Below are 27,548 nucleotides of genomic sequence, written 5' to 3' on the forward strand. Positions count from 1 at the left end.
TATAAGATAAATTCAGGCAGATCTTAATATTTACAAATTGAATTTTGCTTAGTTTTTTAGTTAAGTTGTTTTAATCTAAGCGGTTCATGATTTAGGTTTATTCATTTCACTTCAGCAATTCTGAGCAGGAACTAGCAATGACAGAATGATTTTCCTTATTAAGGTTTGCCATTGCCGGTAACCCTACCAATTAAAATCATCCGTTGATGAAAGCAAAGACATGTATTTCCTGCTATTCTGAGACATTTACGCACATAGTTTAGGACTTTGGACATTAACGCACATAGAGTTTACGACAAAACATGGTAGGCATTAATTCCTGAATTCTATACTGACCCTAGTTTTTATATAAATGAAAACATAATTTTTTAAATTTGCCTAGATCTGGCAATCTTATAGTCCCCTGGATTATCAGACATTCTGTATCAACATCAATATGAGCAATAGATTGATTATTTAGTTCATAATCCTATATTACACTTCGATTTTGACAAACTTGACCCTATAGCATATCTATCCAATCTTTGATAAAAATTTTATTTGTTGGTGTCTATAAATACCAATGGAAAGAATTATCCCGACCCCAAATTTGAAGTCTTGGGTCAAAATGTACTTTTTGCTTTTCTGGTTTTCTGCTAAAGAGATTGTGTTTTAATATTTCGTGCATTTTTGCATAGGTAAGTGGACATTTCTTGTATGTATTTGCGCACTCTCTGCCTCTTGATGTTTCTCCAATGTAACTGGCAACTTTGTAAGGATATGTTCTACCATTCTTCTCTCTTTTCCAAAACTTAAATGTATTCTTCTGTTCCATCCTGTAAAAGAAAAAAATATTGATCTGATGTGCTCTTACTCACTAAAATTTTAAGAAAAGTGGCTTTTTCTATTTTTGTTTTTCAGAAGTTACTAAAGTTGAAATCAGTGAAAGATAAGAAAAAAAAATGCCTTTCAGTTTATCTGTTCATGGTAATCTGCCGTTTTCTTTAAGCAGCCCATATATTTAAAAGTAATGAAAAATACTGACATAGGACACTGATGAAAAAAAAAACATATGAAACTATTGACAAAACAGTCGATGAAGTAAGTAGTCATGTTTGCTGCAACACCTGCCACCTGTTGAAGAATGGACCATGGAGTAGATACCCAAAGTTTAAAAACACGTCTTCTAAGAAACTGTCTATGTAGTAATAGCAATTTATTATCCAAAAAAAAACAAAAACAGAGACAAAATCAATCGGTAGCACACCAAAAGCGTCGCTTGCGAGGGTATGCTACGAATAAAAAATAAATAAATAAAGATAGAAGAATAAAAAAGAAACAAAAAAAAACAAGTATAATCGATAATAAGCAGAAGGGTGAAACCGTGTACCGAAAAATAAACTTACATAAATAATTCATACACAATAGAACAACATAATATCATGATCCCGAAGCAATAATAATAATAATAAAAAAACAATAAACATTTACTGCCAAATTCAATTCCATCAATCTCAATCTGTTTCGAAGGTATACTTACCAAGCAACCCTACACGTAGCTCAGATTTAAATTGAATAATGGGTAATTCCTTAGTACTTGGGGCAAGCTTATTCCACAGCTTAGCCCCTCTATAAATAACTGAAAAAGCAGTCCTACTAGAAACAAGGCAAGGAACCTCAATATCTCTACTTGTCTGAGTTTCGTGACAATGAACATCGGATCTTTCCCCAAATATTCCTGTAAAACAGTCTGGAAGGAACACATATTAATACTTATACATAAAACCAGTGTATAAAAACCACGAAAAATTATAAAAATACATGATAAAACTTATAAAAATTAGTGTATAAGAATCTAGTAAGGAACATTGCTCAATGGATGATGATTCCAAAGAATAACCACTATTCAGACCCAACTATAGCTACTACTACTACTACTAACAACTCACTGCTGCACTAAGCCGCCTGAGGCGAACACAGCTATGTGTGCGCATCCTCCATCCCAATCTATTAAAACCCTCCTTATTTAGACCCTCCCAAGAAGTTGTCATTTCCCTTAAATCTTTGCTTACGAAATCCTCCCATCCCATTCCGAGACGACCTGCTTTTGTTTGGCCCTAGACGGTTGGCCGACAAGGCAGTTCCGATTCAAGAGTACAATAGTTTATTAACAATTTTTAATGTATTTTGATTGGCTCTGAATCCGCTCAAACATGACGTAAATTGCAAATAAGGAATACATCATATGAGATTTTCATGGTTCAAAATGAAAACATATACAGACATATACAGACCCCCATCTCCTCTTGAAAACTATTTAAATCGCGTTTTGTATTTGAAGCAGCGATATGGCTCGCTTTTTCGCCAGCGCTATTAGGCTATTGGGAATTATATTTAGTTGTGTTGGACTTGTAGACTCATTGTAGGCTCAATAGAAAGCTAGTGCTCATATCTAAGTGCTTTTTATTAAGTTATCCTTACTAGGTTGCAGATACCGGTGCAACCATGATATTTTCATAGCACCAGAGTAAAGTGCTACGTGGGACCAAAAATGACACTTATTGGTGCTATTTCTAGTTTAGGAATTAAATAAAAAACAAGTTTTTTCTACTGAAAGTAATGAGCAACATTAAAACTTAAAGCAAACAGAAATTATTACGTATATAAGTATTTAATAGTATTTTAATACTAAAGCATTAAAATACTAAAGTATTTTAATATTTTAAAAACAAGGTTCTTATTGTTCTTATTAAATGAACCGTGTTTTTCAGGAGTTTTTCTTACAGGATTGGGACAAAATTCAAACTTTCTTGTCCCAAACAGTTGGGACAAAACAACAGATGGCATGTTTTGACGGTTAAGTTTCATTTAGCAAATTCCACACATATACGCAAATTCTATGAAGTGCTTTAAAACAGTTGACTGAGAATATTCGCTCCTCTTATTTTGATCCTCTATATATTTTAAGAGGAGCAAAATGTTTTCAATGAACTATTTTCAAGCACTTCAAAGAAGTTTGCGCATATGTGTGCAATTTGCTAAGTGAGACTTAACCGTCAAAACATACCCTCTGTTATTTAAATATTGATATGGGAGTGTCGAAGAAATAGAAGATTCGCTAAGTTTGAATCGAAATGCCCCCAAATCCCTAAATCCCTACCCGCCTAATGTGCAAATATATAGCCCAAATCATTGCGTTGAAATTTGGGATGAAGCAAAAGTGACGCATGGCAAAATGAATGGAAAATCCATAATTCTGGCTATATATTTGTTCATTTGGGGAAGAGCTGGGGGTAAACTTTAGTGAAAGCGCCTTCGAAATGTGTTAACTAGGATTTTTCTGCATATTTTGAAGTAAGAATTGTTTTCTTAAAATGCTTTCTTTTCAATAGCCCCAACTGTTGGCTAATACCCATATTTTTCATACTGTTTCAAACAACCACCTTATGATATTTCCTTTATCTACAATATAGGCTACTACTTTCATTTTAAAAATATGTGTCATTCACAAGTGTTTATGCACTATTTCTTTACTTGCTCTTTATTTATCCAACAAGTGACTGTCTAGATGGTTACTGCATAGCTCTAGTTATAATCTCAACTTTATTTGAAAAATAAACATTTTACCGTCTGACTTTATCCGTTTTTTCTACAATATGATAATCACAAGTTAGCATCGGAATTATTAAGGAGATGTAGCTCAGCGGTAGAGGGCCTGTTAAACGTGCGGGAGGTCCGCGGTTCCATTCCGCACATCCCTCTATTTTTCTTTTTATTGTTCCAAGCCTTAAATGTTTCTGACTGAAACTGTATTTTTGCAATAATATACAATTTTAAAACCAATAAAAATATAAAATAATAAAATGAATTTGCTTAAAACATTTCCCAAAAAGAACTTTCTCCGAGAATTGCAAAGAGCCAGGGTCAAACTTCAATCGAACAAAAACAAATTTATATAGTAATTCAAACTTAAATAAAATAAAATTGCTATCAGAGGCGACTCTCTAGCGTTGCGAGTTATACAGAGCTATAAGCGTCCTATATATTATTTATTATTGTTATAAATATTTACTTATTTTTTTCCCCAGAGCCACTTCATATGCAAAAGATCAGGGCCGGCTTGAGGGGTGTGCGACGTATGCAGCCACACTTTCGAACATTCTGAAGGGGTATCAAATTGGCCAATTTCGGTTAAAAAACATTCTGGCAAAATTTTTGAAATTGATGTGGAAACCCCCTCATATACGAAATAATTTCTGTTCGTTTTAAATTTTAATGTTGCTCCTTGCTTTTAGTTGAAAAAACTTGTTTTTGTTTTATTTAATTCGTAGTTAAGACATGGGACAAGGAGCAATTCGGAGTCCAGTTGTTTTTGCTCCAATGACAAATTTTATTGATTTCAGTTAAACAAAGCTAATCTGATGTATATTTCAAAATACAAGTCACATTTGACCATTCACGCAACACAGTATGTCAGGTGGTAGACCATAGAAGATACATAGGAAATAATTTTGTTTATTTTGAGAAGTCACGAACCGATGCAACTTATTTTTTCAAAATCTTATGTCTTCATCTAAGTTCTCTTGGCCCTGTCTAAATGGAACTTTAGATCCCTATTTTGGAGGAGGCCGTTTCCTGCAACCAAATTGGGCTTATGAATTAGGCTCTACTAAGCCCTTGAGACTTCTGGTTTTAAGTTTCAATCTGTTCAGAAAAGAAGAATTTGTCGGAGAACAAATGGAGATACCAAGCCATGTAAAAGATGTAACCATTGCAATTAAACAATCAAACAGTTCGTGGGAATGAACTGTAAGTAAGGAGCAACTCGGCCCTATAAAAAAAACCCAACTAACCCTCTAAAAAACGGAACTTCAAAAAAATATCCCAATCTTCCCAATTTTCTTCATTTTCTAACAGTTCAAGGTAACGAACTATAAGTAAGGAACGACACGGCTAAATAGTAACCGAAACTCGAAGACACAAAATTTTGATTTCAATATATATATATATATATAAAGAATCGGCCTATTATGCTGTCTTCCAAATATATAAGATTCATCAAGTTTAGTGTTACCCATCAAAAGCTACAAGCCTGAGAAAATTTGACTGATTTTCGAAAAAAGGATGGGAAGACCCCCTAAAAGTCAAGGATCACACCATCAGATTTAGCGTATCAGAGAGTCCTACTGTAGAAGCTTCAAGCTTATATATACAAAAACGCGGAATTTCGCATTTCTTGCCAGAAGAAAGATTACGGATGTGCTTTTTTTTCTTTTTTTTTTAGGGGCGTTGGCATCGACCTGAAATTAAACGTGCATTTGAACGGAAATTAAAAGTTATAGTGTCCTTTAGGCAAATGATTGATGAGCGACTAGCCCCTCTCCCACGCCCCTTTTTCCCCAAATTTCTTCAATCAAAGTTTTGAGATAAACCATTTTGTTCAGCATAGTTGGAAGATCCATTAACTATGCTTTTAGGGGTAACATGACCCCCATAACGTGTGGAGAAAGGCCTGTAATTTATGAAATTTGCCAATTGTTTGCGCATAATATTTGCTATTGGAAAGTACAGACATTTTTCGGGGAGGCGGTTTCCAGGGATGAACTTTCCAGAAAAATTTTTCCACGGGGTGGATTTGACAGAATTCCTATACGAAATTATTTTTATTTTTCTTACTTTCTTTTTGCCAGTTCAATTTTGCAGGTGGATACGTTCCGAGGGAATTGCCCAGAGGAAACATTTCAGCGGGTTTTGATTTCCGAGACAAAATTCCACGGAAGGGGGATTTCCGGAGTGATTGGAAAAACGATTAGGAATTAAAGTTTTTTTCAAATAAAAGTATGGTAAGGAGAATTTTTCAAACTGAATCGTCCGCAAGAAATCTTCCGTTGGGGGGGGGATCATCAAGGATTTAATTTTCGAGAGAGAATTGCACGGGGGGTGTTTTTACGTGGGTGGAAGTACCCACGGAGGAGCTTCCCGTGAGGGGAGGGAATTTTTCATGGAGGCGGAGCGAGATTTACCGGCATTATTTGAAAAACGATCTGAAATTAAATAAAAAAATAATTTTTTTCAACTGAAAAACTCCTTCATATACGGAATAATTTCTGTTCGTTTTGAATTTTGATGTTGCTCCTTACTCTCTGTTGAAAATACTTGTTTTCTTTATATAATCTTGACAAAAAGTGATGAAGAAACTGCACGCAAGTTAAAACTTAATATCTAATGTTTCCAAAATTCAAAGTTAACATATTTTGACAATATGAACCATGTACAATTTCAATTATTTCAGACAACACATCATTTCAAAATTCAGAGTATTTTCAACGACTAATTAACAAAATACCAACAGCTTTTGCCAAATATGAAACATCTTACTAACCAAACTAAAATTTCGATCGAATAAGATCTAAAGTAGTAATGAATCACAGATTAAAAAATATTTGGAGGAAGAACATAACCTTGACGCACACCAAAACAAATAGGAGTGCATTTCCTAGGTTTTAATTTAAGCCGCAAGTACCCAAGTCCGTATTGATAGTTTAAACACTATACAATTCAATCCATCCATTTCAGCAAATGCAAACTTTGGACGGGCGCAAGAGCCTTCGATAGGTCTGAAGCACAAAGCTGGAGTTCAAGATTATAGGCCAGCTTAATAGAATATGTTAAAATTTTAGCCAAAGGTCGTTTAGATGAGTATAACCGACCCCACCCTGTAAATGACACTACAGTTGCTTCAAAATAGAAGAAGCTTTACGGTTAATTTTAGCACAAATAACAAAATAATGGGACATCCACTTACCAGAAGGAATTTAACAACTAAGTTTAGGGTACTTACGTGGTATAGCAACCACACTCAAGAAATGAAGTTGGGTTAATCATAATGAAATATACCAAAATATGATAAAAATATAATACTTTAGTACCAAAATTATGGAAACTACAACAGAGAATTATGGAAAGCAGGCCGCCCAGAACGCAACACAATATATTAAAAACCTAACCTAACTACCTCTAAATATTAAATATTTAATGAAAATATACCTGCACAGTACTTTATCTCGCTCAGACTAGGCTGATTATCTACGAGTGGACACAGAAAACCGGTCTCATTACAGATCAAGAACAAAGTGTGATCACTATAACACATAAGTACCAAGTTTAGTACTACTTAATTTTCCATGACCTAGAACATTGCTCTGTTCGTGCTTAATCTTAGGGAAATCGAGATATTGAATTCATAAAAAAAAAATCAAGCCAAACGTTTAAGCTGGGTTTTTACACTTGAATATAAGTTTTAAAACGTGTTACTTCTGTACCTGGAAAAATTCATCAACAGCTTATCTATTATATTTTCTCTACTTGTTCTACTGCCAGACAGGTCACATAAATATTTAAAGCTGCAATCATGTGTGTCTACTTTTCGTGCAATCTAAAAGAAATAAAAAACACAGATCAATGTCAAATTACCTCGATAACCGAGTGTATAAACATAGATATATTAGATTTAAATAGAATGGCAATAATCGATTTTTCTCAGTTGCAGGTTGTCTAGCTCGATTTTACCTTTGCCAATGAAACACCAATGAAATTTGGGCTACCGATAAAAATAATTGTTAAAAGACTAAATACTGTCGATGGTTTGGTTATTTGATAAAATTGATTCAGCTCTAGTGCCTTAGTCTTATCCTGTCACGTATATTCTCGCTTATTTGGCCATCTATATATTTAGTATATCTATGGTATCAAATAAAAAGCAATAATATTGATTAGATCCTTTCGGAAATTTGATCAGTTCATTCATTCCCCGCATTCGCTTATCAGCTTCCAGAGTAAGCATTTATAACGCATAGCTGATATTTGCCCCACTTGTTTTAAACTTTTTATAGAAAACCATGTTTGTTGTCTACGAGATTTGTATGACAAGTACTCAATTTAATTCAATTCAAGTCCATTTATTCAAATAAAAATAAAACATAACACCAATAATAATAAAGATCCTGGAAGCGAACTTGTTGAGGACCATAACAACAAAAAATTGAAAATGAAGAAGAGAGGAAAAAAGAAAAAAGAAAGAGAAAACACGGGTAAATTAAAGCAAATTGATTAAAAATTTAGAGAATTATAATGTCAAGGTGTAGTAACATTGTTGTACAGCTTGCGAAAACTTGTGGATAGCTCGGCACTGGAGGGTATTATATTCCATTGAAGCATAGATTTTTAAATGGGGGATTGCTGGGCGGAACTAGAGACACGCTTGTGGAGAATGAAGGAACCGTTGGATGAACGGAGACAGAGGCCTTCAGAATTATTACAATTAAAATAAGATAATAATTGGGGAGGAAGACTTATATGGTAAGCAGAGGATGGTAGGGATAGATTTAATTTTTTGATGATTTGTTCAAAAGCGATAATACTAAAATCGGAGTACAAGTCCTTGGTGGGATATAGTCGGGGCAGCCGAAAAACTGCTTTGACGGCACGTTTTCGGGCAGGTTTTAATTTGCTGGTAACTGAAGGATAAGTGTTGCCCCAAACAGATCCAAAGTATGAGATATATGGGTAAATAAAAGAGTAATAAAGGGTGACAAGGATATCGGGAGGAAGAAAATAATTCACACGATTAATCATACTTACCTGTTGCAAGATTATGGCTCTGGTGTAGGAAACGTGTGTTGCAAATGATAGGGAGGAATCTGCTGAGCTTCATTTTTTTTGTAAAGGGTTCGAAATAATACAACCTGACTTTTCTTGCTGTTAATGATCATGCGGTTAATGAGACACCACTCCGGTACTCTATTCAGAAGGATTTGAGCAGAGGTGACGACAGATGGTAAATTAAGGCCGGTGATGAAAAAGTTGCTATCGTCAGCAAAAAGTACTGGGTGCACTGATGGACCCAGGTCCATAACAAAATCATTAATATAAAGGAGAAAAGGTATTGGACCAACAACAGAGCCCTGCGGGACGCCCCTCCGGACAGACAGGGGATACGAAGTCATGCCACCCAGACTCACACTCTGTACTCTACCACAGAGATAAGAGCTGAACCATCAGAAAGGAACTCCACGAATCCCTAAGTTGTTGAGTTTACTTAATAAAACACTGTGATAAACCATGTCAAAGGCCTAAGAAAATCAAAAAATAAGCCCAATACAGTATTTTTAAGGTCAAGTTGGGGACGTATAAACTATTTGGCGTTGATTAGTGCATGAACAATTGAAAATTTGGAATGGAAGCCATATTGATGAGGAAAAATAAACAAATCTGAAGGATGAATCCCAAATAAAAAGAGAGAAAGGCTTCGAAAGATAATTCTCTCGAGCACGTTAGATATAACTGGGAGAAGCGAGATTGAATGATAATTACTTATTTCAGACGGATCGCCTTTCTTATGAATCGGGATAACAATTGCTGATTTAAATATTTATGGGAATACTCCACTGGTTATAGACAGGTTTGCTATGTGCACAATGGGCTCACAAGCATCGGAAGATACGGTCCAAAGAAGCTTATTACTTATGCCAAAGAAGTCAGATGTACTACTATTAGAAAGAGATTCAATAACTTGAAGCACCTCTTTACTATCAGTTGGAGAGAAATACATGGATCTGAGATTTTTACTAGGGTGTACTGACAAGGAGGGGGCAGGAGTTAGTATTTGGAATATTGCTGAAATAATTATTAAAAGAATCCGGTACTGAAATTGGGTCAATTAATCTGCCACTGATGTCCTTAAGGTTAATAGGTATAGATCTTCAATTTCTTTTTTTTTAAGAATGTCATTTATTGTGGACCAAATTTTTTGCAAGTTCCCTTTGTAGCGAGAGATTTTTGAATAGCAATAATTTTTTTTTGCCTCCTGGACGAGTTTGGTATATAAGTTTTTGTATTTTTTATAATTAGTTAGGTCAATAACGCTACTGGTTTTGCATACTAACTTATTTAGATCATTTTACGGTATGAAGAGATTATCAGGCTATTGGACCTCCAGGGGCGTATATGGGAAGTTTTTCGGCTTGATTTAAGGACTGGAAAGGTTGAACTGATAAAATCACTCAGTCCCTTTGTAAAACCATTTGTGGCTGAATTAACATCCTGACAATCCAAAACCTTGGACCAGTCAAAGAAGCAGACTATTCGCTACGGCTTTTGGAGCTCTATCCCCTGTCATAAAGTTGTGCAGCTCTGTTCTCGTCGTCTTGAATGGGTTTCCGAGGAACTCCATAACCCGATTTTTGCCTTTTATTGTTGGATTTGTAAACGCAGTGGTATCTTCATGATGCTTTATTACCTCGTCATCCATATTCAGGTTTGCTTTCAGTGTTCTGGTGACTGCTGTGAGAAAGGGAGGAGTAGCCAGATATCAATCTGTGGCATTTTCATTCGTTATTGCACCAACGATACCAGAAATTCCTCGATGACCTTTGATGTCCAGATTCACGGTCGACTCTAAAGGCAGATCGCATGCAATTCTGCAAAACGGCTTAGTTGTTTTCCTAAAAACAAAATTGCCACTTAAAAACTCTCTGTGAACTTCTGGTGCTTTTTCAGGCAGGCGTAGCATTTCTTCTAGATAGTTAAGCGCAGCTGCGGTGTATTTATGGTTTCTAGATGCGAAGAAAATCGGAATCATCTTTTTTGTGGCGTTTAAGTGTGATCCCCAGTCCGCAGCTCTTTCAGCATAAAGAGAGTCGTTATAATATTCTAAATATTTTCCTTTTTGTAGTAGCTTTCAGTACTTTATGCAAAAGGCAGTGATCCAAGACTCGCTATCGTTCAAAAAAAGGGAGGAGGTGGCTCACATCAGCCGCAGCTGGTTTGAGTACGGATTCTGGGGTAATCTAAGGTGTTTAAAACGAATATTGGGGTGCACATGCTCGCACTAATGTAGAACTTGACGATTTTAGCCTATAAAGGAGAAATTAGACTTTTATGGATACATACTTTATGCAACTAAAACCCAATATATAAGATGCTTGGCTTTTTTTATAGCAGTGGAAACCGAATTTGCGCAAGTGATTCTAGAACGAGGAATCTGTTGTTCTTTTTCCTGGTTAAAAATATTAGTTGTATAGAATATAAATACATGATTTGATTCAGAAAAGAGTTATCTATCGTTTGGTGAGATAAAACAACGAGTAAAACGCCAGTATTCTAAAAATTTCCTTTGGGGGGGGGATTTTCTTGTTCAAACGCTTATATATTCTTGCAGATTCAAGTCTCGACTTTGTTTTTTATTAACGTGTAAAGGACATTCTGACGGTTCACATGATGTGCAGTTAGATTCGTTTTAGCTTTTTTTTAACAGCTAAAAGAAAATTAAAAGAAACTTGGTCATTGTAGGCTCATTTTTTAAAGCCATGATGCTTCTTAAAAAAAATAAATAGTTGCTCAAGAATTAAGATTTTTCGGAAAATAGGCACATAGTTTGACTTGTAATAACGAGAAGAATTCAAACAAAGCATAAAAAAATATAATTATGTAGGCAAATATTTTCAGAAAAACAGAAAAATCTAAGAAAACTATATAAAAAAAACCTTGTTTTCAAAATTGAATAGGGATTAACTAAGAAAATAAAGGTTATGGGGAAAAACTAAAAATACCACGTGAAAGTACTAGTTCTTAGAATTCAGAATATGTCAAGTTTATAAGGTTTTCGGTTTAGCGGTATGACGTCGTTATAGGCCAAATTTGACTTTATAGGCTAAATGACCATGTTCTACACGCGTGCGAATTTGTGCACCTCGATATTCGTTATCAGTGCCCACGATTACCCTAAAATCCACCTTCAAACCAACTGCGGCTGATGTGAGCCACCCCCTCGCTTTTTTCAACGATAGCAAGCCTTGGATCACTGACTTTACATAACATTACACCTTTGTACATAACATGACCCTTCCCCCCCACGGGCCCAGGAAAAGGTCTTTAAGTTATAAAATTTCCCCTTTTTTCCGCATAGTATTTATAATTGGGAAGTATGTATACTTTTTCGTTGGGGGGGGGGGGTACTAATTTTCTTCTGGGGGTGTTTCCACGGGAGAATTTTGCATGGGGAGGGTTGTTTCCAGGGGTGAACTTATCAGAGTAAATTATACACTGGGGAAATTTGCCAGAAATCCTAAACAAAATTCTTTGTATATGTATTGCTTTCTTTTTCCGTCTCAATTTTACGCGTGGAGTTGTTGAGGGTAATTGTCAGGGGTAAGTTTTCACCAGGATTGAATTGTCTAGAGGGTATTTCCGTGGGGAGGGAGATTTCTTCGTGGAGGTTGGGCCAGATTTCCTTGCGTTATTCAAACGATCAGAAATTAAACAAAAATACAAGTTTTTTCAACTGGAAGTAAGGAGTAACATTAAAACTTTAAACGTGCAGAAATTATTACGTAAATGAAAAGGATTTCCCTCTCTTCAACACCTCGCTCTTTACGCTAAATTTTTAATTATGTGCCAATCCTTTAAGAACAACTCATGAAACATTTTTTTCAAAGTACTAAAAAGCTTTAGCGTAAAGAGCGAGGTGTTAAAGAGGGGACAGTCCCCTTCATATACGAAACCATTTCTGTTCGTCTTAAGTTTTAATGTTGCCCCTCTGAAATTGGAATCCCTCTGCCCCCCCCCCCTCATCCCTCTCGTTTCCAATATTAATTGAAAGTTTCAACTCCACCCCCAAGCCGTTTCCGATATAATATATATCTGCTATACCCATAAACTGGATACATATAGTTTTTTTCGATTTCGCTCGGGCCTTCACCAACTAGTAGCAAATCGGTACTTGTGCATTAAACGTACCCTTTTATGTACTCTTTATGGAATGTAAAACTGGAGATGCTACAATTACCCGCCAGACTGGTTATTTCAAGACACCACTCTGGGTTAGGTTAGGTTACGTATTTAATATATGATATGCTTTACTCCTCCTTCCTCGCCCCCCCCCTAATGTGCAAATATATAGCCCAAATTTATTTCTAAACTATTATAATTTCATCCTATTTTATTTTATTTAATTAGCATTAACCAAACTTGACTTCTTTAGCAGTATATAAAAGAGTACGTTTAGTAAGCAAGTACCAACAAATCAACTTCACTTGCTCCCTAGCATATTCTAAGAATTTCAACTCAATACCCCAAGCTGTACGATTTACCATTTGGATAACATGGCAACATGTTATCATGTATTTGGATAACATGGCGACGTTCCCGAAATACTGCAGATATGCTACTTCGATAGCCTGGGTACACAGGGTGTCTTTATATCTATTTCTGTTTCTTCCCCCAAGTCTGAATTTGAGTTCACTCTACCCCTACCCGCCCCATGACTCCCTGAAAGTTTCAACCCGATTCCCGATGCCATATCCAAGATATCGCAGATCATTTCAAAACCAACAAATCTACACAGAGCATCTTTTACCTACCTAAAACCTTGAGTAAAGGTTTTGCAGCAAATATTCCGCTAGTACTTTTCAAAAATGCTCAGAAACAAGCCTGTCGTAGTTCCCTTCCTCAGATAAATTCCTGTTGAAGCAGGTCTTTTACGACGCTTCTTCTTTTCTCAATGGAGTTCACTTTTATCAACTGCCCCTACGGTTTTTTCAACTGTGTTACTCCTTTGTTTTTATTCTAGGAGGTGATTTAATTTATTTTGGTGATAAAGCATAAATTTAGAAGTACCTGAAGCAGAACATTTGTATCTTGGGTGAAGGCGGTGTCAACGCTTCTTTTCCCTCTAAATGTCATAGTTTTAATAGGAAACACGTCGAAAAACCTCAATTGTAAAAATAAAAGAAGAAAAATGGACATAATTAATCCTTGTGTGGTTGAAAGCCTCACAAATCTTCCTATATAGCCAGAAAATATTCCAAAACCATCGATACTCAAACATGTTTGAGATATTGCTAGTAGCACAATCAAAACTATGAACTTCATTCCACTAGTCCACAACTGAATCTAAAACTTCCCTTGCTTCGAACAAAGATTTATGTGATTACGGTAAAACTTAAATCTGCAAGCTAATTGAGAATCAGCACAAAGCCTATGTTTTAAACACTGTAGCAAAAATAGTTTCGTAATGCGATAACACACTTAATAATTAATGAGTGAATAATCCCAAACACAAAATAGTGGCACCAACTTACAAAAATATGGAAGAGGGAGGGCAAATTTATTTTTCAAAGCTGGGGGTTATTTTTTCGGGTTGAAGGGGAAGGGGGTCAATGAAAATACCTAAAAAATATTTTCAAAACTCTAGTAGGCTATACTGACAACACTGGCATAGATTCATACTAAGGCAGTATTGACCCATGTTAGTCTAACTGCAATTCGGCTGCAAGAAGTATTCATAGAGGATAAAACAGGCAATCCTCTGAGAACTAGAGTAACGGTAATTATAAAAACTTTGATGTGTTCTACTGAGAAGTTGTTGCTATTTGGATATACCATTCAATCTGTAGACTAATTGTTAATCAAGACAGAAGTCAAAAGCTTATTATGCTATATAGGTTCCTAACACACTTTTCAGTTAATGCGTGAACAAGGCATAATATTAATTCGTAGAGATACCCAAGCCAATTTACTTAAATACTATTTACTTAAATGCTTTTGGCGAGAACATTGCCCTAACTGTTTTTTGTAACTTGGTTGATTATAAGAAAATAAATAATGCAAAAATGATTGGCTGCTGTGCAAATAACCTGTTCTCTTAATTAATTAAAAAAAACTTATTCCACACAAGAAGTTTTTAAAGAGAAGTAAGGAGCTACATTAAACCAAAAACGAGCCGAAATATAGTGAAATAATTTTTTATACCTAAAACTACCACTAATAACCATTAATAAACAAATAAAACGCAAAACAAATCGATCACATAGGAAGCACTATAGCGCTGCCTAAGTGAAGAGTAATGTGGGCACAATACATTTTTTTAGACCTTGGCACTTCGTATAGAAGGAGTTGTTGTCAAAACTTCGAAAGGGGCTAATTTGATTGAAAATTGAAAGTTCTAGTGACCATTTAGTTGAAAATGATTAGAGGGCAACCATCCCATTCCCCCCCCCTCACGCTCATCATTTTCCCAAACACATCCAAACAAAATTTCCAAATACCAATTTTGCTCGCCATAGTTCAAAGATCTATAAATCATGTCTTTGAAGATGATACCCCCTTGCCCTTAGGAAAATGGATGTAAATTATGCCCCAGGGCATAAAAGATTATTATGGAAAGAGTGGTCCTTTACACTTTGCAGGGGGCTCATAGAAAATCAGAAGTTATATTGCTCTTGTTAAGAGTCAAAGTGATTGGAGCGCAACTAGCCCCGAACCCCTCACTTCCTATTGACCCCAAATGTATCCAATAAAATTTGAGATAGCCATTTGTGCAAAAACAGTCCACAGGTCGCATAGCAAGGTCTTTGGGGATGGAACAAAGACCTTTGAATCCTTTCCCTCAAAGTCTGGGGGCAAGGGTCATCAAAATTTTGAAATACCAATTTTGCTCGCCGTAGTTCAAAGATCTATAAATTATGTCTTTGAAGATGATACCCCCTTGCCCTTAGGAAAATGGATGTAAATTATGCCCCAGGGCATAAAAGATTATTATGGAAAGAGTGGTCCTTTAGACTTTGCAGGGGGCTCACAGAAAATCAGAAGTTATATTGCTCTTGTTAAGAGTCAAAGTGATTGGAGCGCAACTAGCCCCAAACCCCTCACTTCCTATTGACCCCAAATGTATCCAATAAAAATTTGAGATAGCCATTTGTTCAAAAACAGTCCACAGGTCGCATAGCAAGGTCTTTGGGGATGGAACAAAGACCTTTGAATCCTTGCCCTCAAAGTCTGGGGGCAAGGGTTTTAAGCTGTGCCCCGGGGGCATAAAAGGTTTTTATGGAAGGCGTGGTTGTGTGAACTTTAGAGGAGGTTAATTTGATTCGAAATTTATTGTTCTAGTTCCCTTTTAAAAGTGAAAAATGATGGAGGGCAACTAGTCCCCACCCCTGACACTCTCTTTTCCCCAAACGCATCAGATCGAAATTGTGATAACCCATTTTGTTCACAATAGTCCAAAGAGAATATGACAATGCCTTCAGAGTGGAGACAAGACAGAAGTCATAAGCTTGTTATACTAAATAGGCTCCAAACACACTTCTAATTTAACAAGTAAACAGGAATAGTAATGCCTCAATCTATTTAAATGGTCAGATATCCCCGCAATACAAGTACAGCCCTGTTTTAAATGGTCAAATATTCCCTGAATACAAGGGATCACGAGAGCAGGTTTTAGTTAAGTCATAGGGGGAAGCTAACAGGCACAGGTGCTAGTGATGTCAATGTTTACATTCTGTTGCTTCGTAATTAGGGTTGAGAGTCTTGCGTAACTCAACAGGTGTTATATCATAGGGAATTTGGTACTTTTCAATTAGCTGATACCCACGCTAGAAGTAAAAGTTTGGTTAATGTTAATGAAATAAAATACAACATGATGAAAATACAAGAGTTTAGAAACAATTTTGGGCTATATATATTTGCACTTTAGGGGTGTAGGGGCAGGGGGGGGGGTTGGTAAAGCATAGCATATATTAAATACGTAACCTAACCTTACCTAGGTACCTTTTTCCCCCTAAACCCCCAAAAAAGAGTTTAAGTGTTGTAAACGTAATGACAAACTACGGTTTGCGATCCAATTCTCTATTGAAAGATACCCGTTTGACTAGTTTCCATTGGCATCTTCTCTATAGAATATATCGCGTGGGTACCAGCTAATTGAAAAGTACCGGGAGTTACCTACGTAATTGGAGTTTAGGTTAATGCAATCGTACGTGAGTTAGTAGATATATCGGGAATAAATTAATGACGAAGCATACGAGGGTGTTACGTAAGGGCAGTGCACACGTGGGGTGTTATGTAATGGCAACGTACACGTGAGTGCTACGCAATGGCAGCACACACATCAGTTTTACAAAATACTTTTTGATATTTCATTTTCTTTCAATGCATTTTTCTTCGAGGCGTTTTTATTTTTCTTTCAAAGCGTTTTTTTCTTTCAGGGTGTTTTTTCTCTTTAGTTCTTAAGTAATGGGGAATTTTTACGGATGACACTTTCTAACGTAAACTGTTTCTTCAGAGCTCGTGGGGGGACCCCCAATTGTAACTGGGCACGGCACACACGTGAAACTTACGTAATGACAGCGCCAGGCAGAGGAATTTTATTAAGACATTATTTTAAAAGATACTTCAAGACATTTCTCTTCGTGATGTTTCAAGATGCTCCAGGACATCTCAAGACGTTTTCTAAGACATTTTGCTTCAAGTCGTTTCAAGACTTTTTTTCCAAGACGTTTTTCAATATTACTTTAACTCTTATGTAATGGGAACTGTTTACAGATGACTCGAATGTGACCTGTTTTTTTAGAATTCGAGGGTAATCCCCGCTTTTAACTGAAGAGGACACACACGTGGGCTGTTACAAAATACTTTTTGAGACTTCATTTTCTTTCAATGTATTTTCCTCAGAGGACCATTATATTCTTATGATTTTTGTCCTGATTAGGACTCGTAAGTTCATTTCCATTCAATGGAGCTGTGCCCTAACGAAAGGCGCCAGCAATCTATTTCTAATATTCTGTTTCGGCTGATAAATTCTTCGAAAAAACCTTTGCACGGAAGGAGAGCGCCCTTTTCACGCATCCTAGAATGTTAATTGTGTGTTTCCTACGGTTGAGATAATTGACATGCAAGGGGGAAATCGATTACTAGAAATTTGATATCACCTGGTCATTAAGTAATGTTTTTAAAGAGTATTATCAAATAATATTGTGGAATGCTGCTAGCGTATATTTTTACTAATAAAAGCGAGATGGGCTACAAGACACTTAAATTGTGTAAATGTTTACATATTGAAGATTCTCCATGGGACATGGAATCTAAAAAGACATAGACCATTGGAAATACAAAAGTTATTGATAAAAAATGTTATAGAATTATGAAATCACAGAAAAAGCAGTTAAAATCACCATAAACGTAAAAGAACAAACCTGAAAAACCCTTTAAAGGATAAAAACGATTAAAAATCACGAAATCACAGAAAAAGCACTTAAAAACACGACAAACAAAAAAAACGTGAAAAAGTGCTTATAAAAGGATAAAACATACGCAAAAACATGTATGAATTATAAAAAGATGGGGGCTCCTAGCAGGCAATTCCAGAGGGGCGGGGTTGATATTAGAGGTACATTTAAGCCCTGTATTGAGGTATTTCTGAGAGCTATTAATGAAAATACAGCGTTGGAAAGACTATGCACCCCTAGCTGATTAGCACGCATTTCAATATTATTTTCTCTTCAAATTTCAAATAGTCTCGTTATAGGTAAATTTTTAGGCCGTCTTGAGAGCTTTTTTTTAATGAAAATACCATATTTCTTTGACTGCATGTTAGAATTCAGTCACCACACCACCCCGGAAAATTCATTCAACACCTCCACCTTAACTTTTAAGCTGTAGAACATGTTACTTCAAGCAATTCACGCCACAATGGCATTATTTTACTGTCCCCTCCAACATCCCCTTCACCATTCCTAAGACGTTTTCCAGATATTTTCTTGTGAAAAATTATGCATTCAACCCACTGATTCATGTTTTCACTAGTCAACCCTTTCATGATGCTCCTCAAAACACCTTACTCCACTACTGCCCTTGGCATCACCCCCCAGAATGTTTTCAATCTTTCCCCCAAAAATAAGCTTGTAAATCTAAATTAAACACTGTTTTCATTTGAAGGGTGGGACCTAGCATTTCATTGCTAGAACCTGATAGTCCAAGGTAGTTCACACCACTTAGGATTTAAAACATTTCTTGAATGATCCTTCTCCTTAGTTTTCAATGGTTTCTATAAAAATTGACAGCATGGTGGTACCCTGCGAAACCCTTCATTATCATTTAAGCGTTTTCTAACGTTTGAATACCCCAATGGATTTATTTTCTGTTTTCTATTGCTATTATTTTCCAACGATTCCCAACCTATACCACACTATGACTGGTCCTTGTTTGTGAAACTTGTTGCATGCTGACTTTTTGTTCATGAAACTTGTTACATTTTCTCCTGATGAAATTGATTTTATTCAAGGAAGTTGCTGCGTGCTGATTTTTGTTCGTAAAACATGCTACATGTTGATTTTTCTTTTCGTAAAATATGTACATTGATTTTCCTCCTCGTGAAACTTATATTGTTCATGTAATTTGTCGTGTGCTGATTTTTGTTCGTGGAACTTGTTGCATGCTGACTTTTTGTTCGTGAAACTTGTTACATGATGATTTTTCTTTCTTCATCAAACTTGCAAATTGATTTTTTTTTCCTCGCGAAATTTATTTTGTTCATGGAGCTTGTTGCGTGCTGTTTTTGTTTATGAATTTTGTCGCGTGCTGATTTTTTTTGCTCAAGAAACTTGTTGCATGTTGTTTTTTACTCTTCGTGAAACTTGTACAATGATTTTTCTCCTCATGAAACTTATTTTGTTCATGGAACTTGTTGCGTGCTGGTTTTTGTTCATGGAACTTGTTATATGCTGATTTTTGTTCTTGAAACTTTTTACATGTTAATTTTTCTCTTTGTTAAACTTGTACATTGATTTTTCTCCTCGTGAAACTAATTTTATACATGGAGCTGGGTGCTTGCTGATTTTTTTTTGCTGATTTTTGTTGCGCGCTGACTTTTATTCGTGAAACTTGTTACATGTTGAATTTTTCTTCGTGAAACTGATTCATTGATTTTCCCTCATTCATTGAAGTTGTTGCGTGCCGATTTTTGTTCGCGGAACTTGTTGCATGTTGTGTTTTCACTTCGTAAAATTTGTAAATTAATTCTTAAAAAAGAGGCCCCAAGACGACCTTCAAGGACGGATGGGACTTCAGTCAAGTAAGTCAAGTCTCCTTGCGAAAGTAATCTTGTTCATGGAGCTTGTTGCGTGCTGATATATGCTCGTGGAACTTTTTGAGTGCTGATTTTTGTTCGTGAAACTTGTCGCATGTTGATTTTTCTCTTCGTGAAACTCGTACTTTGATTTTTCTCCTCGTGAAGCTGATTTTGTTCAAGAAACTTCTTGCAAGCTGATTTTTTGTTCGTGGAACTTATTGCATGCTGATTTTTTCGTGAAACTATTTGCAAGCTGATTTTTCTCTTCGTGGAGCTATGGTAATTGCCTAATTAAACAAAAATAATTTGTTTAAAAACTATTTGTTCGATTTAAAAAATTGTTGTGTAAATATTTTAATTGCAGTTCAGATTTATCAGATTAAAAGTCTTGCTGGATTGATTTAAAATTTGTACAAAGAATAAACATTGCAGTTTTTTAAATAAATTTTAAGGTTACATAATTAATGTTTGTTTTAAACAATTAAGTTATGTATCAACACAACTTATGTCCGTATAAACTATATATAAATATGTTAAATTGGTATATTGAGTATTTTGTTTTAGAAAAAGAGAGTTATACCAATTTTTAGTTTTTCTTTGTGAGAAATCTACATGAAAAAAAAATGTTTCTTGTGTGGTTATATTACTGTATAGTGGCTTAAAGTAACTTTAGTTGTTCTATCTAAGTTTTGTGAGTTCTGGTCAATGTGTAAATCAGCGGTGTTGTTCAAAAAATATTCTGTATTAATGCTTTGTAAACAGTTAACAAAGTACTAATCGGAATTAATTCCAATGCAAGTGTATATACCGTGTTTTATTTTTCACAAATACTTTAAGTATTAACCAGTAGTAGAATGTTCTATCTAAGTTTTGTGACTTTTGGTCAATATATATATTTTTTAATAACTAATGCTAATTTTAATGTACAAAAACACAGAAACATAATGTTTTTATTCTAGCGGCACATTGTGTTTAGAAAAGAAGTAAGAAAGCAATAAGCCTCTTACTTAACAAAAAAAATTATATGTATATATTAGTGTGTGATTCTTTCCCTTATGTATGTAAACGTTAATGCTTTATGTGTATACTGATATAAAAATTTTCTTTAGACCACAGACCTAGTTTTTTTTACAACTCATTTCTGGTTAATTTTCGCCGATATCAACCAAAGTTGGATGCAACTTTAGACAATTTTTGGTTCATGTATTATGCCAATATCAACCAATTGCTGATGCATTGCAAGAGCTTGTAGTTAGTATCTCCCAAGATAATCCCAAGATAAAGTGTTGTATCTAAAGAAATTTGTAGTTACAAAAAACTTTTGTTATATATTGACTATCCAAGGTATTTCTATCCCCGGAAGATAAATATTTAATCAACCACATCATCCAAGAATTAAATTCTTAATAGGAATTAGCTTTAAACTCAAATTAATCAAATAGTTTCAAATATAACTTTAAATCTAGTTAAGTAAAGACACTGATATAATGCATAATAAATTGTGGTTAATAATAAAGTATAATATTATTTTTAAAAAAGAGTTTTAAAAGAAAAATTTATAATAATACGAAAAGAATAAAAAAAGAAAGAAGACACACCCAGGACACACCACAGAGAACCAAGAATTAAAACATACACCAGAAGAGATAAAATAAAAAATAAGAATATAATAAAAAGGATAAATAACAAAATCAATATCATTGGAAGAACAGAGATGCCATAAACATTTGGCCATAAGCAAGGCCCTAAAGAAACCCATTCAGGTTATATGCTTAGAATGACCGATAAATAACGGCAGCATGAGAAGCATGTACAAAATACTTAAAATTTGTTGTTATAAAAGTAAAACATATAGAGTTGGGGACAACTCTTGTTAAAGGGGAGAGTACTGTGGCAATTGCCTAATTAAACAAAAATAATTTAATATGAAATAAAAAAATTTATAACGTGAAAAAATTACAAGATGTAAAGTTTTGAATTACCACTTTTTATTAAAATAAAAGTACGCATCCTGCAATGTGTGGGCTTGAAAGAAACTTACTCAATAGCCATTTTTCTGGCTAATTACATCAACTGGCCGGATAGACACGATTGACATTATATATATATATACATGTATATACTAAGATTTTGAGACTCAGTTCGCACTAATTCAGTTGTCGGGCGAACCTCTGCCCCTTTGATATATTATTAGAAATACCTTGGATTATATGTCAAATATCGTAAGTGTCTAAGTGTCTTATTATATTATCATAGTAGTCAAATAATTGTTGATTCTCTGGTACAACTAGTCCCGGCGGTTTTATATTTCCAGAAGGTATGTTGTGCGTTGCATAAATAAAAGTATTATGTTATAGCCAACCTCTCTACAATCTTAATTAAGTCTCTCGAATAAATCCCAGCTGGTGCGCCTAATTAGTCAGGTCAAAGCCTGAGGCACGCTACCCAAGTTTATTTACCTTAGTACCACAGTTATATCCCATATAAAGGGAGTAATAAGGTATCAACTACAACTTCACTTTAAAGCCATAAACCCACTTTACCACACAGCATGTAAATTGATGTTTCTTGTTCGTGGAACTTGTTGTGAGCTGATTTTTGTTCGTGGAACTTGTTGCATACTGATTTTTGCTCGTGGAACTTGTTGCATACTGATTTTTGTCCGTGAAACTTGTTGTGTGTCGATTTTTCTCTTCATGACACTTGTACATCAATTTTTCTCATCGTGAAATTTATTTTGTTCGTGCAACTTATCATATGCTGATTTTTATTAGTGGAACTTGCTGTGTGCTGATTTTTGTTCGTGAAACTTCATGCATGTTAATTTTTCTCTTCACGAAACTTGTACATTGATTTTCTCTCCCCATGAAACTGACTTTGTAAATGGAACTTGTTTTGTGCTGATTTTTTTGTTCATGGATTATCTTGCATACTGATTTTTTGCGCGTGAAACTTGTTGCATGTTTTTTTTTCTCTTCGTGAAACTTGTACATTGTTTTTTCTCCTCCTAAAACTGATTTTATTCATGGAACTTGTCGCTTGCTGATTTATGTTCTTGGAACTTGTTGAGTGCTAATTTTTTTGCTTGTGAAATTTATTACTTTCTAAGACCACACTGGCTATACATGACGTATGAAGCAAAGAGAGGAAAGGAAATAATAAATAAAACCAAAAAAGGGAACCAAAATAAGGAACTCGTCCCACTTGATTCAGTCGTTCCGGCAATTGAGAAAAAAACTTTAACCCCTCTACCATACATTTCAAAACTTAGTGATAAACTTGGAAAAATTTTAAAAAACACAATCTCTCTGTTTCTTTCAAAAATGAACAAAAAGTTGAACATTTTTTCAACTCAGGAAAAGATAAAACTGACAATGTACTGGGTAGTGGTGTCTACAGAGTCCCGTGTTCATGTGGGAAATTTTACATTGGTAGGACCCATCAACAACTTGGTGAACGTTTGTAAGAACACAAAACTTCAAAAATAAGTCCTCGAGATTGAAAAATAAAAATGACAACTTTGGTTCCGCATTGCCCCAGCATATTTTCGAGAATCCTATACATCTTGTCCTTTTTGAGGAGGCAATTTTAATATCTACTGTAAATGGCCTACCGCAATCTTTCAAAGAGGTATTGAGATAAACAAATATATAAACAGGAATTTTGGCTATAAATAGGGACACCAGAGACATTTCATTAAGCCCAACTTATAACAATTTAATACTAAAAGATTCTTTTGATATTTGCACCCAATCAAATTTAAGAGAACCTATTAACATATCTAATCAAAACCGAAATGGCAGAAGAGCAATGCTACGCAAAAGATTCTTGCACAATCTCTTCGGTAAAATCCTTTTTTTCATTGATTTTGGCTTTGGTCTTTCATTCAGTGTTTGTTCGGATCTTGTGCAGTGAACTCTAAAAGGTTAGATTCTTGTTGTTTTTTTTGTTTTTTGTTTTTTTTTTTATCACTACGGACGAATTGGCGGAGGTCCTTGTCGAAATATTCGCTGGTTTTTCGTCTTCATATTTTACCACTGGCTGACAAAATCCTCGTTTTCTCGCCATTTTTTAGTTTTATTTATCATTTATTATTTCCTTTCCTCTCTTCGCTTCATATGTGAAATTTATTGTATACTGACTTTTCTCTTCGTTAAACTCGTACACTGATTTTTCTCCTCATGAAACTGATTTTATCCATGGAACTTATTGCATGCTTATTTTTGTTCGTGGAACTTGTTGCATGCTGATTTTTCTTCCTGAAACTTGTTGCATGTTGATTTTTCCCTCCGTGGAACTCGTACATTGATTTTTTCTCCTGATGAAACTGATTTTGTTCAAGGAAGTTGTTGCGTGTTGGTTTTTGTTCGTGAAACGTGCTACATGTTAATTTTTCTTTTCGCGAAACATGTACATTGATTTTCCTCCTCATGAAACTTATTTTCTTCGCGGAAATTGTTGCGTGCTTTTTTTTGTCCGTGGTACTTTTTACATGCTGATTTTTGTTCGTGAAACTTTTCCCATCTTGATTTTTCTTCGTGAAACTTGTACATTGACGTTTTCTCTTCGTAAAAGTTATACATTGATTTTTCTCATCGTGAAAGTTATTTTCTTCGTGATACTTGTTGCGTGCCGATCTTTTGTTCGTGGAACATTTTGCATGATGATTATTGTTCAAGAAACGTGTTGCATGCTGATTTTTCTCTTCGTGAAACCTTTACATTGATTTTTTCTCCTAACAAATCTGATTGTGTTCTTGGAACTTATTGTATGCTGACTTTTGTTCAAGGAACTTGTAAATTGATTTTTCTCTTCGTAAAAGCTATATATTGATTTTCTCTTCGTGAAACTTATTTCTTCATGGTACTTTTTGCGTGCTGATCTTTGGTTCGTGGAACGTTTTGCATGCTAATTATTGTTCAAGAAACTTGTTGCATGCTATTTTTTTCTTCTTGAAACTTGTACATTGAATTTTTCTCTTTACGAATCTGATTTTGTTCACGGAACTTGTTGAATGCTGATTTTGTTCGTGGAACTTGTAGCATGATTTTTGCTCGTGAGACATGTTGCATGTTGTTTTTTCTCTTCGTAAAACTTATACATTAATTTTTCTTCTTATGAAACTGATTTTCTTCATGGTACTTGTTGTGCACCGATTTTTGTTCGTGAAACTGAATTTATCATATACTAGTAGGCCAACCTAACCTACACAGGATAGGTTAGTTTAAGTTAGGTTAGATAACGTGTCACCTAGCCTAACTTAACACAACCTAGCCTGTGTAGGTTACATTAGGTTAACCTACTAGCATATCATGATACAGACACACTAACACACAGACACACAACACACACTCACAAAACACACACATACAAGAGGGGAAGATAAATTCATCTTTTCATAAGTTTCCAACAAAAGAGCTGGTCAATGTTCACATGATGAGTCCATGGTTATCAAGTTAGAAGAATGGAATTTTCGAGGATTTTGAATACTGTCCACCATGGCCAATAAATCGTCTAATGTTGACATATCTAATAGACCAGAAGACTGTATGCCACCTTCCTCTAAAATAGCTTTAAAACTAAACTCATCTTTCCTTGCTCTTTTTCCCGATGAGTGTGCATTGTCCTAGGATACAAAAATACAGTTTTGATACACATTTATGTTCCCTCAAGTTCCCTGAAGTAGTAAAAGTAGCAGTAGTAGGTTTTTGATTTTACTTCGAGACGAAGAAAACTTCTTTAGATTTTTTAACTTCAAGACGTTGTTTTTTCTTTGTGACGGTTTTTGCCTTCGAGACGTTGTTTTTTAGCTTCGAGACTTTTTTATTCGCAATGTTGTTTTTAGCTTGGCGACATTTAGTTTTCTTTGCGTAGTTGTTATTCTTTCTTTGCTTTGTGTCATTTTTTACCTCACGACGTTTTTGAACTTCGAGACATTTTTTATTCGCAACGTTGTTTTTTGGCTCTTCAGCGTTTTCCCCCTTCGAGACGTTGTTTTTTTAGCTTGGAGACGTTTTGTTTTCTCTGCGACTTTTTTTCTTTGCTTTGCGTCCTCTTTTTTCTTCGCGACTCTTTTTTAACTTCGTGACGTTTTTATTGCACTTTTTAGTTTTAATATTGCTCTTTGCTGTCCTCTGAAGGTTCGGGTTCAAAAATATTTCCCAAATTGAATTCAAAGGTTCAAGAACAACTTGTAGGGAGGTTTTATTAAACACGAAAGGTTATACAATGAATAAAGACATACAAATCAATGAATTAACAAAAGCACGAAGACTGTTGAGTAGTATTTATTTGTAAGAACACAAAATATCATTGACTTATTGGTTCAGATAGATAATAAAAAAATCCAAAAACCATGTTCATTAAAGATTGTATATCATTTTATGACATGGAAAAAAGTTTGAAAAGCTTCAGTTCAAAAAAAAATGTTCAGAATTAAAAATAAGTAAGATTCGCCTCAAGGGCTAAGCTCGCAAACCACTCAATGATACTGTTTATTCACTATTTAGTTTTTATATTGCTCTTTACCGTCCTCTGAAGGTCTAGGTTCAAAAATATTTCACGAACTGAATTCAAATGTTCAAAAATAACTAGTAGGGAGGGGAGTTCTTTAAACTAAAGATGACATATGATATACAAACTGGTACAATTCATTGACATAACAAGTTCTTGAAGCTTTTTGTTTATACTTTAGTTGTAGAAATGCAATAGAATCACCGAATTGTCGGTTCAGATGTCTAAAGCACCATTCTCTTATCATAGGAAATCTCAGGTCTCATATTCGATTCCACCACAGAAAAATATTTCATAAGTTCAATGGGCGCGATCCGACATATTAATAGGATACTACTCATTTCATTTAATCGTTAATTCATAATGTCATATGTGAGTTTCTGTCAATATGTTTCTAATTTATTAGCATCGACTTGTTCCAAAAAGCCCCCCCCCCCAAAAAAAAAAGAATTTAAATGTTCAGAATCGAAAATAATTAAGATTTGCCTCAAGGGCTAATCTCGTAAACCACCCAAAGGCAGTGTTTATGCGTTTTTTAGTTTTGGTAATGCTCTTTATCGTCCCATGAAGGTCAAAGTTCCAAAATATTTCACGAATTGAATTCAAAGGTTCAAGAATAACTAGTAGAGAGGGGAGTTTTTTAAACGAAAGATGATATATGACATACAGTTACCTGCAATTTGGTAACTAAAGGGATTGTAAATGTGTTTTCGACAAAACAAAACTGTATGAAGAGCAACCCCTTCCACTAAACCTATAACGAAAAAAACCTAGATCACTAACCTGTTCCAATGGTGCATCAGAATCCGTATCTGTATCGTAACTTCTCTACTAGAAATAATTGTTTACAATTTAATCACAGTTCAAAGTTTTTTTTCAAACTTGAATCAATGTAAGCTAGTCAAGTGTCTATATGGAACTGTGATATTAACTCTCCATCAAGTTTTTTATATCCACACTCAAGGCCAAAGAAATACAATATGTAAGAGTTCATTGCCTCCAGCGCAAAGAAACTTTGAGCCACTCAAATCCATACGACTCAATGATGCATGAGTCATAAAACTCTCAGAATCTATTGTGCAAATAACATCCCAAGTCATTGCTGTACTAACTCTGAGGGCTAGAGAGTACAGTGACTTTCAAGAGCGCCTTA

General features: G+C 35.0%; 1 protein-coding gene across 3 annotated transcripts; it reads right to left on the reverse strand.

Annotated features, from left to right (window-relative positions):
* Window positions 1–429: 429 nt before the first annotated feature.
* Window positions 430–27,292, reverse strand: LOC148955387 (uncharacterized). 3 transcript variants are annotated; one of them, XM_089108174.1, is made up of 3 exons: window positions 10,277–10,306; window positions 7,302–7,414; window positions 430–815 (listed from the first exon to the last, which is right to left on the reverse strand). In XM_089108174.1, the coding sequence occupies exons 1-3, from the start codon at window positions 10,286–10,288 to the stop codon at window positions 551–553; spliced, it is 390 nt and encodes a 129-aa protein (XP_088964300.1). In that variant the 5' UTR covers window positions 10,289–10,306; the 3' UTR covers window positions 430–550. The 3 variants fall into 3 exon arrangements, 2 of the variants coding, with proteins under 2 accessions (XP_088964300.1, XP_088964299.1); XM_089108173.1 differs by lacking the exon at window positions 10,277–10,306 and adding an exon at window positions 13,654–13,885 and having other exon boundaries at window positions 431–815; XR_016143722.1 differs by lacking the exon at window positions 10,277–10,306 and adding an exon at window positions 27,179–27,292 and having other exon boundaries at window positions 433–815.
* Between the last annotated feature and the right edge of the window lie 256 nt (window positions 27,293–27,548).

The sequence above is a fragment of the Artemia sp. Qi Xiang Cuo genome, chromosome 2 (assembly GCF_049724085.1).
Source record: "Artemia sp. Qi Xiang Cuo chromosome 2, ASM4972408v1, whole genome shotgun sequence".
NCBI lineage: Eukaryota > Metazoa > Arthropoda > Branchiopoda > Anostraca > Artemiidae > Artemia > Artemia sp. Qi Xiang Cuo.

What these genes read in the sequence shown, in the direction of transcription:
- LOC148955387 (XM_089108173.1), bottom strand. Translation starts at nt 13,782, where the DNA reads ATGTCCATTTTTCTTCTTTTATTTTTACAATTGAGGTTTTTCGACGTG. An exon ending in ATACAAATGTTCTGCTTCAG is followed by an intron (nt 7,415 to 13,653) that starts GTACTTCTAAAT and finishes TATTTCTTTTAG; the next exon opens with ATTGCACGAAAAGTAGACAC. An exon ending in CTGTTGATGAATTTTTCCAG is followed by an intron (nt 816 to 7,301) that starts GTACAGAAGTAA and finishes TTTCTTTTACAG; the next exon opens with GATGGAACAGAAGAATACAT.